This window comes from Lemur catta, chromosome 17 (genome assembly GCF_020740605.2).
Source record: "Lemur catta isolate mLemCat1 chromosome 17, mLemCat1.pri, whole genome shotgun sequence".
NCBI lineage: Eukaryota > Metazoa > Chordata > Mammalia > Primates > Lemuridae > Lemur > Lemur catta.
This window is the reverse complement of record NC_059144.1, coordinates 4,229,954-4,244,872: the sequence shown is the minus strand read 5'-3', so window position 1 is coordinate 4,244,872 and position 14,919 is coordinate 4,229,954. Positions and strand designations below refer to the sequence as shown.

At 42.6% G+C, this 14,919-nt stretch overlaps 1 protein-coding gene across 1 annotated transcript in view; it reads left to right on the top strand.

Annotated features, from left to right (window-relative positions):
• Positions 1 to 14,919, top strand: part of AFAP1 (actin filament associated protein 1) — a 173,978-nt gene that overhangs the window by 143,839 nt on the left and 15,220 nt on the right. The window contains exons 12-14 of the mRNA XM_045528283.1: positions 5,078 to 5,195; positions 9,174 to 9,425; positions 11,835 to 11,949. Coding sequence (XP_045384239.1) covers positions 5,078 to 5,195; positions 9,174 to 9,425; positions 11,835 to 11,949 — 485 coding nt within the window. The remainder of the gene's footprint in view (positions 1 to 5,077; positions 5,196 to 9,173; positions 9,426 to 11,834; positions 11,950 to 14,919) is intronic.

The following is a 14,919-nucleotide window of genomic DNA, read 5'->3' as shown; positions in this document are numbered from 1 at the left end:
AGAAACGATTCTACATGTTACTGTAATGAGGACTGAGTTTTCAAAGTCCCCAGTCAAGTACTTTGTAAATTTAAATTGTCATTTTTTAAAAATGCTCTTATGTATAAAAACATCCCTTTGAACCATGTATATTTCTTTAACATATGGTGGCAAAGATATTTATAGCAGCAGTTCTCAGTGTGGTCCACAGACCCTTGGGGGTATTCAAGACTCTTTCAGGCAGTCTGCAAAGTCAAAACAACTTTCATAATAATACTAAGACATTTTCCTTTTTCACTGTTTTGACATTTGTGTTAGTGATAATCACTGGCATCAACACACACAGTAGTCCCACCACATAGTATTGTTAATAGTAATTATGTTCACCACGGCTACACATTTGCAACATTAAAAGAAAATGCTGGTCTCACTTAAGAGGTCCTTGATGAAGCAGGAAGAATTACTACTTTTTCTGTAAAAGGCCAACTAGTAAATATTTTTATTAAACCTCTTAAGTATGTATCTTTTTAACATTCTGTGTGGCCACAGAAAGTATGCATGCTTGCAGAATGATAATGAGTGTCTTGAGGGCTCGCATACAATTGAGTTACTAATAGAACTACCTTCCTTTTTAAATAGTTTTTTTAATTTTTACTTGAGGAAACAACCGACAGACAAACTATAGTTATTCGCACTTACATATTTGTAGACATTTTCTTGAAAATGAACTAACTACACCCCTCATCTCTAGGCAAACAATTGGTGGTATATGTTGCCTGTGATATATTTGAACTTTCACTCAGAAATTAGAATTTGGGAAAATTTATATCCGCCACTGTGAGCTTGCCAGCTTCCCAACACCTACAGACTCTTCTGCTGAGATCTGTGGTAATATCAATAGTGATTTTTTTAATACTGTGTAATGAAACGTGTCAACATTAGAAAGATCTACATAAGGTAGATCTGCATGGGTGAAAGATCCATTCCAAGTGCAAGATAAACTGAAGGATTTTAATGTAAGTTTATTGATGTGATTTCACATTCCACGTTGCAACTAATCATTAAGAAACTATCATTTGCTGACTTTTGGTGTAGGATCAAAGAATATCTACAGCTATCTGAAAAAGCTATTAAAGTAAGCCTCACTTTTCCAGCTACCTACCTGTGTGAGGCTGGATTTTCTTCATGTGCTGCAATCAGAGGAGCAGAAGCAGGCGTACTGTCCATTCGCCTTCTATCCAGCTGCACACTAATTGAGCGTGCAGCTGGATGTGTGTTTTACATGTGGTGTGTTTTACATGTGCAAACATGTAAAACAGTGCCACTTTTCTTACTGCTAATAGTGTTTTTTTATTGTGGAAAATATAGTTTTCATAAAAATATTTATGTTGAAATACGGGTTCATTACTATTATTTTTAAGTGAATAAAAATGAATAAATGTCTCACGTTGAATTTCAAATACAGAAGATAGTAGATAGCAAATCTGGGTTTGGGTCCTGCTATGGTATCTACTAATTGGAAACGTTAGACAAGTCATTTGTAACCTGTTAGTGCCTCTGCTGCTTTGTGTAGAAAATATGTTAGGAGAGACGATGTCTGAAACTTCTTCTGGCTCCAATATCTTTGATCCCTTGAGTCCTGCTCATATTCCTGTCATCCTTAGTCTGGATTTGGGGCTGAGGATGAGGGGTATTGAAACAAAACATACAGCAGGAGTGGTTGGTGTGTTTGTCCATACCAGCAGACCTGCCAGCACTGGCTAAGACTATGCAACCTTTCAAATATGAAGAGGATAAATTGAAATATTACACTGTAATTTGCCTGTCTAATACGAACACCACCATCTAGTTTTTACTCTCAAGTGGTGTTTTTGTGGAATTGGAGTAGTCTTTGTTTGTATCTTGAATGGTAAATGAACATCTATTTAATGCTTGGCTAGGACATTCTGGGGCTAAAAAATAGTTTTTCTCAAGGTAAAGATAACTCTGGCCCATATTAGGAATCAGGCCACCATATTACACCCAACTAAGGTCAATAGCCTTGACAAAATGAATTAGTCTTGTACACATTTTCCAGAAAATGCCCAGTAATGCTAGAGGTTTTCTATAGTACAAGTTAACTATTCTCACCACTCTTCTTTTGTATGAAAATCAGGATAGATGTCGCCAGGTACTTATTGTTCTGTTTAGGCCCATTATTGTTTAATAACATTCTTTCTAATCAGCAAAATGTGGGTAAATTACAATAATTCTCCTATGTATTAAGTGCTATGCAGTAAACAAAGCACATTTAAAGTAGCTTTTTAAGAAATATAATATCTGTTAATCTAGTTTTGCAAAATCGGTACAACTAGATTGACATAAAAGTGCTTATGTTTGTTTGGAGTTATTAGATTTACAAAAAAGCTTATCCTAATTCCACATGTAATTTCAACTGTAATCAGCAAACTGATAACCACATTTAAGACAAACCCTGAATTAAAATATTTCCCCTAGAACACAACTTTGCCTTTACTTTATAAATGAGCGTAATATTAATCTAAACCAAATGTGAGGGTGTCACATTTTTGAGAAAGGAATGCAGATAATAGTATTGAAAAATTATTCATTAAAAAATATCCATGTGATGAACTTATGGCTACAAGAGTCTTTTCTGCCTCATTAAAATCTTTATAGATGTCAGTTAGCAATAAAGTTTATTTTTCATTTTTAAGTTTTCTAGCCAAACATTCCTTTAAAACTTCAGAGATGACATTTGACAAGGAAACAATGTTCAAAATATGGTAGCTTGCCAGTGTGATAAATATTCTAAGATTAAATTTTTTGCTTTTATGTAAATTGGCAGCCAGTTAATGCCTCTTTTCAAGGTTATTAGGAGAAGTACTGTGCGTTGTATATGTCTGAGGTAGAAAGGGCAATAATATTTTGGAAAGAGGAAAGTAAAAGAAAAAATAGTAACGTAGACTCTCCAGGAAAAGTGGTTTACTTAGGAACTTTAGTAATGGTAAACAATTGAAACATATTTTCCTGAGAGCCTGTTTTTAAATGAGATATATAGATTATAGCATACAGGAAAAATATCGCACGGTTTTCTCCTGAAACTCTTTTCGAGTCACGCTCAGGTGGTGACCGACCATCAGAAAGCTGCAGAGAGGATGGTGATGATAACGGTGGTGGCCCCTGTGGCCGAGGGCAGGGACAGACCCCTGCAGGACGCTCTCCTCCCAGTCATCCTCTCATCTGAATTCCCGGGAGATTATTCTAAGACATATTTCCTATGATTTTCTTATGTTTCTGGTTTAATGAGTGGCACATGGCCTCTTGCCTCATTTCCACTTCCATATCCGGCTGAAAGTCAGGTTGTGGAAAGAGCACCAAGCTGAGGGTGGGAGGCCCAACTTTTAGTCTCGGCCCCACCCCTCCCTGGGCCTGGGAGAAGGGTTTTGCTCCCGGGGCCCAGGTCCCTGTCTGCAAGGTGAGGGCTGACTAGCTGCTGGCTAAGGCCTCTTCCCTCTAGGATATTCTGAGCATCTGTGATGTCCAGTTCTTCGTTCCCTGAGTCCTGCCAAGTGAAACTGCAAGAAGCTTCCTGAGGTGTCTCTTCCCGGAGAAGAAGCAGGAGCGCACCCTTTAGGGCCTCTGTCCCGACCCCGTCTTTTCCGCTGTGTCCTGCCATCTGTGCGTCAGGGCGAGTGCTGGGCACAGGGCTAGAAACTGACACTGCAGACCAAGTGTGAGACTGTCCCTGCTGCGAGGAGAAAGACACGTGGACAAACATGGGGTGCTGAGTGGCAGGTGCACGCTCAGGCCAGTGGGCACACGGGAAGGAGTGGTCTGTGAGGGTGGGCTCTGTTTGTTCAACTGTTTACTGCCTCTCCCTGGCAGAAAGTGTACGTGGTTATGCAAAAAACCCTCAAACGAGACGTTTAAGTTAGAAAACCTTAAATATTTGATTTTTTAAAAAATCAAAATTTGTCATTGCAGAACTTCGCAGTGTTTTGTTTTGCTGTGCCTTTCCTTCATGTGTATTTTCTCTTCCTATGCTGTTTCTTTTCCTACGTATATGATATTTTTATGTATTTTAAGTATAGAATAATTACATTAATTTTTGTAAGCAAAGGAAGAAGAGTTACTTTATAAGTTAAAAAGAGTCAGCATGTTTAAGGGAGAGAGGGCGGCATGGCATCCCCTGCCCGGCAGAGGTTTTTATGGAACTGAAAGTTCCAACCCTGTAATCACATGGTTGGTTGCTCTGGCAACTCTGGGTTTTCCAGAAATCACCTGATTTGTATAACCTTCTGTGTGGTTGAATGGGGTTCGTTATGAATCAGTAAAAGATGATCTTTTTAACGTTTAAGCCCTTGTCATTTAGGAGATTCCAAGGGTGTTAGGAGCTCTGGCCAGGAACTCAGGACAAAGACCAAAATAGGCATTTCTTATTATATCACAATATCACACCTTCTAAAGGATTTCTCTGGCTGATGTCAGCAGCTCTGTCCAGAGTCGAGGGGAGTTCAGGGAAGAGGCCAAGGTGAGTGGTACTGAGGTGTCCATGATGCTAAGTGAACCTAAGAACTCCATAGCTACTTGTTGAATGAATAGGTTCTGAAGAGCTTGTAGGACAGAGATCCATGAACTTCTTCCAAAAAAAGACAAATAGTAAATATTTCAGCTTTGCAAGCCATGTGGTCCTCTTGAGAGTTAGCAAATTCATAAAAGAAGCATGTGTTCCAATAAAACTTTATTACAAAAACAGGCTGTGAGCAGAGCTGGCCACTGGTAGAGACTGATGATAACCCAAATCATTGGTTTATGTTGAGTACTTGTTATTTGCAGGCATTGCTTTATGCACCTAGCAAACACCATCACCTGTGCCTATTGCAGTGCTGCAGGGTGCCTGCTGCCCTCGTTTTATAGTGAGGGTCTGTTCAGTCTCTCCAGCATGACTTCCCATTTCTGTCCAGGTGCTAACACTTCTCTGCTCCCATAGCCTCTGACACAGCCTTGGGCGTAAAGTCAGAACTAATTTAAGACTTGTTGATTGACTGGAGGAAAAAATAGTCAGGGTATGGATTTTAATGTATGTCCTTTCTTTCAGCTTCATGAACAGGCGAGTTATATCTACCAACCCATATCTAGGGGCCACCGCCAACGGCTACGCCCACCCCAGCGGGACGGCACTGCATTATGACGATGTCCCATGCATCAATGGCTCGGTGAGTGTGCCGTTTTTCTAGAGTAAATGGTTGGTTTTGGTAGAAGGCAAGACTATCTGAAAAATTCTATACTTTAGTACCCTGGTTTTGGTCTGAATGAGATAAAGCTCTTTTTTTTTTTTTAATGCTTTGAAGCAAGAGGAGAACTCCATCTCCTCTCTCACCTCCTGGTTTCTGACATGCTATTCATCTTCAGACCATTGCTGGCTTGAAGATGCTGTTCATCTTAATCTGCATTTGAACAAATGCGTAATTTGACACCAGTAGACAGTTTGTCATTTAATGTCAGTGCCATTAATTAAACATTTCAGCACACTTTAAAATATTGACTAAAGGATGGCATATTAGAGTAACTAATACTTGGATAACTTGGATAAATCAAAATATAACAGTGTAAGTTAATGATGTATAGTTAATTTCCTGAAATGATAAACGTTCTGAGAAGTCACCATTAGGAAGGAATAGTTGCTGTAGAGTAATGACTGTGTTTCAAGCCCAAGACAACTTCCTTCGTGGTCAGTTTGGAGTAGCTGAGGCTCCTGACTGCCAGCTTGGCACTTTATATTTTATACGTAAATATTGGAGATGGTTAGTGGCAGCTGTTTGTATTAAGCTAGTCTCCAGGGTCTGTCTGGCCTTAGGAGTTTTTAATTTGTTGTCGGTATTTTGTGTCTCATGTATAATTAGCAGACCTCATCAATAAATGTTTATTCTGCGATGTGTCCACATTATTCATCTAACAACCACCTACTGAGCGGCCTCTGTGCACCCGAGCTGTGCCCAGCTCTGGGCCTTCAGAGATGAGGCCTGCACAGGTTAGCAGACAGGTGAGAGAGGCGTGGCCTTTGTCTCCCAGTATTGGGTGGGTGTAAAATTGGCACCTATGTTAAGATATTTTTCAAAGGTAGGCACAGAGTGTGTTGATTGTTATTTTTCCAGCTTTTGAAGATATTTTAGACTGTTTTTCTTTGCTCCAGTATTTTGATGTATGTCCTCAGCTCCCAGCATCACAAAACCACACCTGCCCATGGCGGAAGCCAGGAGGGAAGTGAGGGCTCAAGGACCCCAGAGATCAGGGGTATAAACAAACTGGAAGGGAGGTTTTGGGTCCGGGCTGGAGGTGGCCAGCCGCACATCCAGAGCTAGGAGGGATGCAGTGCGTCAGGGGCTGGGGTACTGTCCCCTGGGCCTCCTCCTGGCACATGCTCCCTCCCGCCCCTTTGGACCTGCCCTGGATTCTTATGGGGGTGCCCGCCTGTCCATGCCCCCCACTTGGTTCTGAAAAAGGACCTCCTCCTCCTCACTGGCTTCCTCTCTCCTTACCTTACCCTCCCTTGCCTTATTTGCTGGTGTCTCCTAGGGGCCAGGCGCCATGCTAGGAATTGGAAACAACACGGATAATATGTTGTCTTTGTCCCTCCAGGGTCCCCCAGTCTAGTGGGAGTGAGACAGGAGATAAGAGGAGAGCTGCCCGGGGTTCTGGGCAGGGCAGGGCCGGTCGTTGATCCCATGTTGGGACATGCGTCAGGGTGTAGCTGGACGAAGCAGCTTTTAAACCCCACCCTAGATGCAGAGTCTGTCCAGTCAACCCCCCCCGTTGGGTTTTAGGTCCAGTCAGTCTCCTTGTCCCCCGCCCCAGGTCCCCAGCATTTGAGGAGCCACTGTGCTCACCATAGCCACAGCCCTCCACCCCTGCGGAGAGGCTCGTGCAGGCTCTGCCCGCTTAGGGGTGGCACCTACGGAGCAGGGCACTCCATGGAGTCTCTGCCTGTGATTCTGGTCACCACCCCTTTCAGGGTGGGGCCAAGGTCTTCTGGCCTCCATGTGCTCTGTGTCAGGACCAGTGTCTCTCAACGGAATGGTCTTGTCTGTGGTTTTAGGCTCCAGTTACCAAACTCATCTTCTTGAAAATTATCTGGTCCTCTGAACCATTGATCTTGGCCTTCACCTTTTTTGGAAAGATAGCACATAAACCTATCCCTGTCCCTTCCTACCCAAAGACTCTTTCTCATACCTTCTACTTAGTGGTGTTTCCCTGCACGCATCCCTAATTGTGAACACGCGGGGATGAGCCACACAGTGTAGAGAACCCACGGAACTGCACAAGTCACCTAGTCCTGCCCTGCTCATTTAGCTCAGACTTTATTACACTGGCTCCAGCCACCCCCAGGAATGAATTTGCTTTAGGCCATTCACAGCTTAATCCGCTTCAGAAATAAAACTCTGCCATTCTCAAAGGGCTCTGCGTCTGGGAATTGTTTCTGTGTGTGCATTGCTGGGCTGGCAATAGGGGCTTTTAAGACATAATGCCCTGTGTGCGTATTTGTGGCTTTTTTGCTTATTAAGGGCTTTCTCTGTGCAGGCCCTTCCCTAAAGTATTTTTCTACATGCTGGGCTCTGTTACCAGGTAATTTCTTTTTTGGAGGGACTCATTTCTAGGTTTTATAAAGTTCATACTTTATGACCCAACATCTGTCATTTTAGCAGCATTTCGACTTAAGTAATTTTTACCCATTCATTGCTCCCTTGATGCTTAATCCAAGATGAAAGTATTCATACCCACACTTTTAATCTAGAAACTTCTATGAGGTCTCTGTTGGTGTTTTCTAAGTCTTCCATGTGACTTAATCCTTGGTATTTTAAGAAAATGATAGTCTAGTCTAGACCATTTTAATCACTCTGGACAAATATGTGCTAGGTTGTCATTATGAACGTCTCACATCCAAGTTTATCTGTGTGTACCATTATTTTTAGAGTGTGGCTTGGTCCCCAGCATCACTAAAATAGACACAGTGAAGTGATTGCAAAGGAATAAAAACACTCCTACTGTGGAATTTAAAATCTTTTCTATTTTTAAAACAAAAGGCTGTAATTATAGTCTGGCAGAAAGAAACTCTGCCAGAAGACTATAAAAACAGGGTAAAATGATATAAGAATTAATATTGCCTTTTTTGTGTTGCAAGGCAATTTATAAAGACCTTTAAAACTTGAAGGGATCTGGCTGTATTTATCAGTGTTGGTTTGAATTTATACTTTAATGCCCATGTTTTAAAATTCCTCTGTCCCATGAAATGGCATGTAGCTATTTTAGTTTTTTATTAAAGGTTTTCCTCTAAAATAATGCCATTATATCAATTAGATTGGGAAGCATCCTGTTTTCTGTGATGACTTGATGTCTTACTTCAACAGACTGTGTTTGGTGGTGGCACTTTCTCCATGCGTACAAAGCATGGGGCAGAGGGGCGCGTGAGGACAGTTACCCTGGGACCTAGCACTGGCTCCTGTGTGGTCGACTGGGGAGGTCTGGAAGGGTCATTGTCTCCAGGAGAGCCCAGGCTTGGAGACAGCATCGCGAGTGGTGATGAGCACAGCCCCTCAGTCCAGCTCTGCCGCTTACCAGCCGCGTGACCTGTCTCTGCCTCAGTTTCCTGCCCCTCATAAGAGGCCTGTGAGAGTAATGAGTCGATGCTGGTAAGGCGCCTCAAGCCATGCCTAGAGCGCAGGAGGTGCCATGGGGTGAGGTGGAATGCGTCGCCGGGTCTCTCGTGTCTCCCCGCAGAGCCAGAGCGTGCCCTGCCTCATCTCACTTCCTCGTCCTGGGCTGGGGGACTTCCAAACTCTGGTTCTCTAAAGAAGGAAATGTCAAATCAGTATTTTTTTGTGTGTGTGTGCTTTAAAAAACATAACAAAACGAAAACTTTATAATCAAATGGTCCGGGGAACGATTTAAGGAAAAAAAGAAACCTTTCCTTAAGACCCCAAAAGTAAAATTCTTTTGAGTCAGTTAGTCCATGTGCTTGTGTACATATGTGTGTGGGGGGTGCATGTGTTTTATTGACAATAACTGGGGGTCTGTGTACATAGGGCTTTTGGGGGTGCTGATGCTACACTAAATGCTGTGCTAGGCAATGTCTCATTATGCTAAAATCTGCCGTTTCTGTGTCCGAGTCACTAACGACAAAGCTATGTGTGTTGCAGTGGGAACCGGAAGATGGCTTTCCTGCGTCCTGTAGCAGAGGCTTGGGAGAAGAGGTGCTTTATGATAATGCAGGCCTGTACGATAACTTGCCGTCTCCGAAAATCTTTGCCCGCTACTCTCCTGCTGACAGGAAGGCTTCTAGGCTGTCTGCTGACAAGCTGTGCTCTAACCATTACAAACACCCCGCCTCTGCTCCGTCTGTTACTAATACCTCTTCTGTGGGGAGGGCGTCTCTCGGGCCCAGCTCCCAGGTACAGCATCTCCTTCTAACATGGCCTAGAATCATCTTTGAGTCATGCTCCTCCGACAGAGTTTTGCAAAATGTGCTAAATAGGACTCAACAAGACCAAAGCATAATTTTTTTTTCCTCAACTAGAATATAATTTGCAATTTGACCAGCAAGGAACTGACAAAATATTCCTAACTAGTTCATAGTTTATCTAAGCACTGTTTCTTTGCCTACGTCTGGCTCTCTTTCTATTCGTGGAATGTTCCCCAGTAAATTTTGTGAATTATGTCATCTAAAGGCAAAGATTTTTAAAGAACCAGGGCAGTAAAACTTTTCAGAAGATTCTTGAACTGCAAGTTTCTTTTATGTGTTTCCATTACACATAATGAGGAAGGGTTGACTCCATGAAGTAGTTGCCTTTTGATCTTTAAACATGAAATAGGATTATTCAGAGTGCTAAAGTGTTTTTCCATGATGAGTATAAAGGTATACTTCCTAAAACTTAGTAGATGATAATAAGGATTTCTGATGAGCATTGAATGATAATAAACCTTGATGTTGAGCTGTTATCCATCCCACACCGTGTGTTTATGGCAAATAGTAACATTTCAGAGTAAATACTAATTTTGTATTATCATGGTTTTTTTTTTTTTTTTTTTTTTTTTTTAAAAGAGATGGGGCCTTGCTGTGTTACCCAGGCTGGACTCCGTCTCCTGGGCTCAAGTGGTCCTCCTGCTTCAGCCTGCTAAGTAGCTGGGACTACAGACACATATGTACCCCCATGCCCAGTTTATCATGCATATTTAACCTAAGAATTTTTTGTGTTTTACCTAAAGATCTAAGCACCATATATAGGAATACTAACGTGAAGCAAAAGGGCATGTTTTAACTTTTTCTTTTCTTTTTCTCCATTCTTTGGGTAATCTTAATAAAATAATTAACCAGGTAAGATCCTAGAATTCCAGGTCGTAGTGACTTAGAGCAGCACCTCCCAATAGATTGGCTTCATCAAAAATCAAATGTGAATTTTTTGTTTGCTTTTGATTTTTAACAACAGTTGCTCAGATCACATCCCTGGAGATCATGATTTTGTGTGTCTGAGGGGCCCAGACATACGTATAGTCAGGTGTGGGGGCATTGGCCTCTATCTGGTAGGATACATGTTCATTTACTAAGTGAACACATTATGCATCTGTCTTTTTATTGGTATTAGAGTTACCTTAGGTAAAAAGCTGCAGTGAAATTTGCCATTTTGTGCATCTGGGCTGTACCCGATTATTGGGAATCATTTGACACATAGTTATGTGTGGAGTTTTTATGTTATTGTTGTTGTTCCTTGTTTTGCTTTTGTTTACATAGGAAGCAAGTTTTGTAAGTTGAATCATACTACCGTTAAGTTTCCTATCCTCATTTGGTCATTTTAATGGGAACCTATTATTTAATGGAGAGACCTTGCACTTACTGAACCCTCACAAGGTGCCATATGCTGTACATGTGTATGGTATGTCATTTAATCTTTTCAGGGGCCCTGTGGGGAGGTATCCATATCTTTTTATTTTTAAGTGACCACGTGGAGGCTCAGAAAGTTTAAATGACTTGCTCAGCATCTCCAAATGATGGAGCCAGAATTTGAAGCTAGATCCATCTGCCTCCCCAAAACCAAGGCCCACCACAGAAAGAAATATAGTGTCATGGAAAAAGCATGGGCTTGAAGAGCTAGAGTTAGTTAACTTTGGCATCAAGCTGAATTTATTACACAACTAAGGCACACCTAATAGCAATTAAACAAAATACAGCATTTGTTGGCTTCCAGCAATCAAGGAAGTAGGGGTACTCTTTATTTTTTTTTAAACCCATGGTTAGTGGAAATTTAGTTTCCAAGTTATTCACACTATGTCTGTATTATGCTTCTCTTCCTTCCTCAGAGCCCCTCACTGAGTGGGAGATAGTTGTCTGCCCCATCAGGACGGCACTCAGAATAAAAGCCCTTGAAGCAGCAGCAATCTAACTGCAAGGTCATGCTACTCCCCTAAAAGCATCCCGCTAAATAAAAGCTATTTATCCTTAGCAAACTTTTAGTAATCTCTGCTGCAGGCTCTTGGATAGTCATCTGCCTACGCCAGTTCCATGGTGAGCATGTATGATCTCCCAGGAGAAGCACATGACTTCTACAGCACTGCAACTGAAGATATCCCAGAGAGCCTCATTTATTTTTGAACCTCAATGCTAGAACCTTCTTAGCCATTCCAGGCAAATCACAGCAGCCCAAAGTTTGGAGACTACCTTGGTTTTCTTTTACCTTCATTTTTTTTCCATCTGTGCTAGGTTCTAGTTAAAGAGTTAGAGACTGAAAGAAATTATTAAAGAAAACAAAAAATAAGGTTTTTTGTTTTGTTCTGTTTTTAATTTTCTTATATGTTTATTTCAACAGTTGAAGGGTAAAAAGCCCCCGGTGGCATCTAACGGGGTCACAGGGAAAGGGAAGACTCCAAGTGGTCAGCCAAAAAAAGCGGACTCAGCAGCTGGCGTGAAACGGACAGCCTCGAGTGAGTTTCTCATTTGGTTTCTTGCTTTCTGGTTTGAAGTGCAGTTTGCGAAACTGGCGTTGTCTGGGCCTGCTCACTAGGGAGTGCCAGTCCGAGGGTCAGTGGGAGAGATGGAATCATGTGCACTGTCATTCTCACTCTTTGGCTGGGTTGAAGAAGGCAATGATTGTAACCCACATTTGTGACTCTTTCATGTAGAAGGAAACACAAAGCAGGTTTGTTAGCTGTGGAATTGATTTAGCATGTTTAAATACTGTGAGCGCTGCTCAGGTGGGCCCAGACTCTGGGTCAGAAGACCCCGGTCTGTGTCCCAGATCTGCTATTGACAAGTCATGTAAATGCTCCAAACTCAACCTCTTTCTCTGTCAGACATGGACAAATGGCTCCTGTGGAAGCTGTGATTGAAATGATTGAGGTAGTGCGTATACCTCAAAGTGCTAGAGTAATGCAGGATTTATAAGGAATTGTTAATCTTGCAGTGCATCATAGTCTACAGCAAGCCACTATTTCTCTCTCCCCATTTATTTCTCATGGCCACTTTATAAAGGTAGATACTGACACCTGCCCCACTGTACAAATGAGAAAAGAATCTCCACGTGGGTAAGGGGCTCCCTGTGGGCTCACAGCTGGCAAATCTAGCCAGAAGTAGCTTGGGCAGAGACGCAGTGGGACAGGAGAGACCAGCCTGCTTGACCGCCGGGGACCTTCCTCCCCTAACTCCAGAGAGATGTGTCTGGGGTGGTACTTTTATCTCTGTGAATTTGCATTTGCTTTAGCCCTCATCCTCTTGGGTGTCTGATCATCTGTCCAGCCAGGGAGCCAGCCAGGCAGCATTTATTCACTCGAGGCACTCCGCTGGTTACCAGGGACATAAAGATAAGATAGAGCAGTTGCCAGCAAGTGGCTTCAGCGGAGCAGAGAGTCGCACATGCATGTGAGCCAGGACAAGGGCTACAACGTGGGGTGCTACAAGGCTCAGGAGCTCTTGATTCCCTCGGTCACGTGGGAAGGTTTCCCAGAGGAGGAAGGCAGGAGTTAGATGTGAGTGTTGAGCTCGGTGTGATTGCATGTCATTGTCACTTGAGCTTTGTGCCCGAACTTTTTGAATCCGGATTAATGGTAGATTAATCCAGTTGGTAGACCAGTCTCTGTGTTAGTGAAGATGAGGCTAGCCAACTCCAGTTGGTACCTCTGTGGCAGGTGTAAGGAGAGAGAGGCTGACGTCCCTGTGTGCTGTGGTTGGAGGTACACAGGGGACTCGGAGGCTGGCTTTGTCTGCAGCTATTTATTTGCCTGGACAAGCCCTGAAACTGCCAAGCAGTACTGTGCTGCTTCTGCCCCGAGGATGCCTCGTGTGCTTTACTAAGCTAATCTATTGATACATCGCTGTTCTACCCAAACATGCATGTCAAGTAGATAGGTCGGGAGCCAGTTGGGCCAAATCCCCCTGTCCTAATTTACTTAATGTGCTGACTTATTTTGACCTTATCTCACTGTACATCTTATTTCCTTAGTGTATTTGGGTGTATTTGTAGTCACTTCTTCCAGTGTTGTTCATCTGGGAGGGAAGTGTTCATTTGGGCTGGGGGAGAGCAGTAACTCGCGCCTGCAAAGCTGTGTTGAGCAGGATCTGAATCGCGTGACGTGTCGGCTGCCACAGTGTTTCTGTTTCAGCACTTACACTTATTTCCTACATGATTTATTCCTTTATTTTATGAGACCTTCTGTGGGGAATTTTTATTAACTTTGGTGACATCTAATGGTGACAAAAGAGAAAAGTAATTGCATTCTGTGTTTTTGCTGAATCCAGACAGTTGCATTATAGATTGTATGGGATTTATTGCATAGGGACCAAAATCTGTGGAAATTTATAGGTTATTGTATGTGGGTTTGTTGGAGAAACACCTTAGTTTAGAAATAAATGGGTAGAGTTTGGTTTGGACTTGGCCCTGTTTGCAAAATATGTTGTTACTTTAGCCACAAGTAGCAATGCCTTGGCCACAGGTAGCGATGCCTTAGCCACGGGTAGCAATGCCTTAGCCACAAGTAGCAATGCTTTGCTTCAAATTGTTGATTGGTCGTCCTCAGGGTGCCAATCCTTTTAGTAGCATTCTTTGGGTTTCTTTTTGGTCGGGGGAAAATTGATTGGAGAGTGATAACTTTATATATGTCTTCGTAAGTGTAATATTTCATTGATATCATGATGGTTTGCATTGCAAGAATTGGCAAATCCAGCCTTTAGGACAGGAGCTGGAAGCGGCTCCCCCCGCCCCCGTCTGCATGGACCGCCCCTGGGACGTCCATCATCGCTGATCATGATGAGAGCTGCCAGTGAGTGGCCACTACGTCCAGGCATCAGGTCATTTTGTTAGGTTTCTTTTAAGCTACATAGATCTAATTTTTTAAAAAATCACGAGGTAGTCCTTATTATTTCGCTTTATGCAGGGTGAAGCTGAGGTTTTAGGGAGATTACTTGCTTGCCCAGAACCATTTAGCAGGGAAGGGGCAGTGTGCGGACTTCTGTCCACCTCTCTGCACCGTGTTTTCATCATCAGCCGTTGTGTCGCCCCCCATGGCTTCTACCTCAAAGCAGTTTCTGGTTTGGTGAGGGAGTCAGACAGGTGGGGTGAGAAATGAAGAAGGTGTGCGTGAAGTACAGAAGGCTTTAAGCTGTCATCAGGTGTGCGTGATTGTTATAAGCAATTGGGAGGCAGTTGAAGCTTTGAAACTGGTGATCCTTGATCAGAGATTTGTTAGAATCTTTGTTTCTTTAATGTATTTTTCCAAAGTGTTTTTTTCTAAATTACTATTATTGAGAGGCCAGCATAGTAAGAGGAAGAGAGCACAGGGTCAGGATTGTAATGCTGCATTAGCTGGTGGTGTGATGTTGGCCAAGTCTCTGAATTTTCCTGCAAACTAGTTTCCTTTTCATTCATTCATTCATTTTATTAAGCAAGCATTTATGTAGTG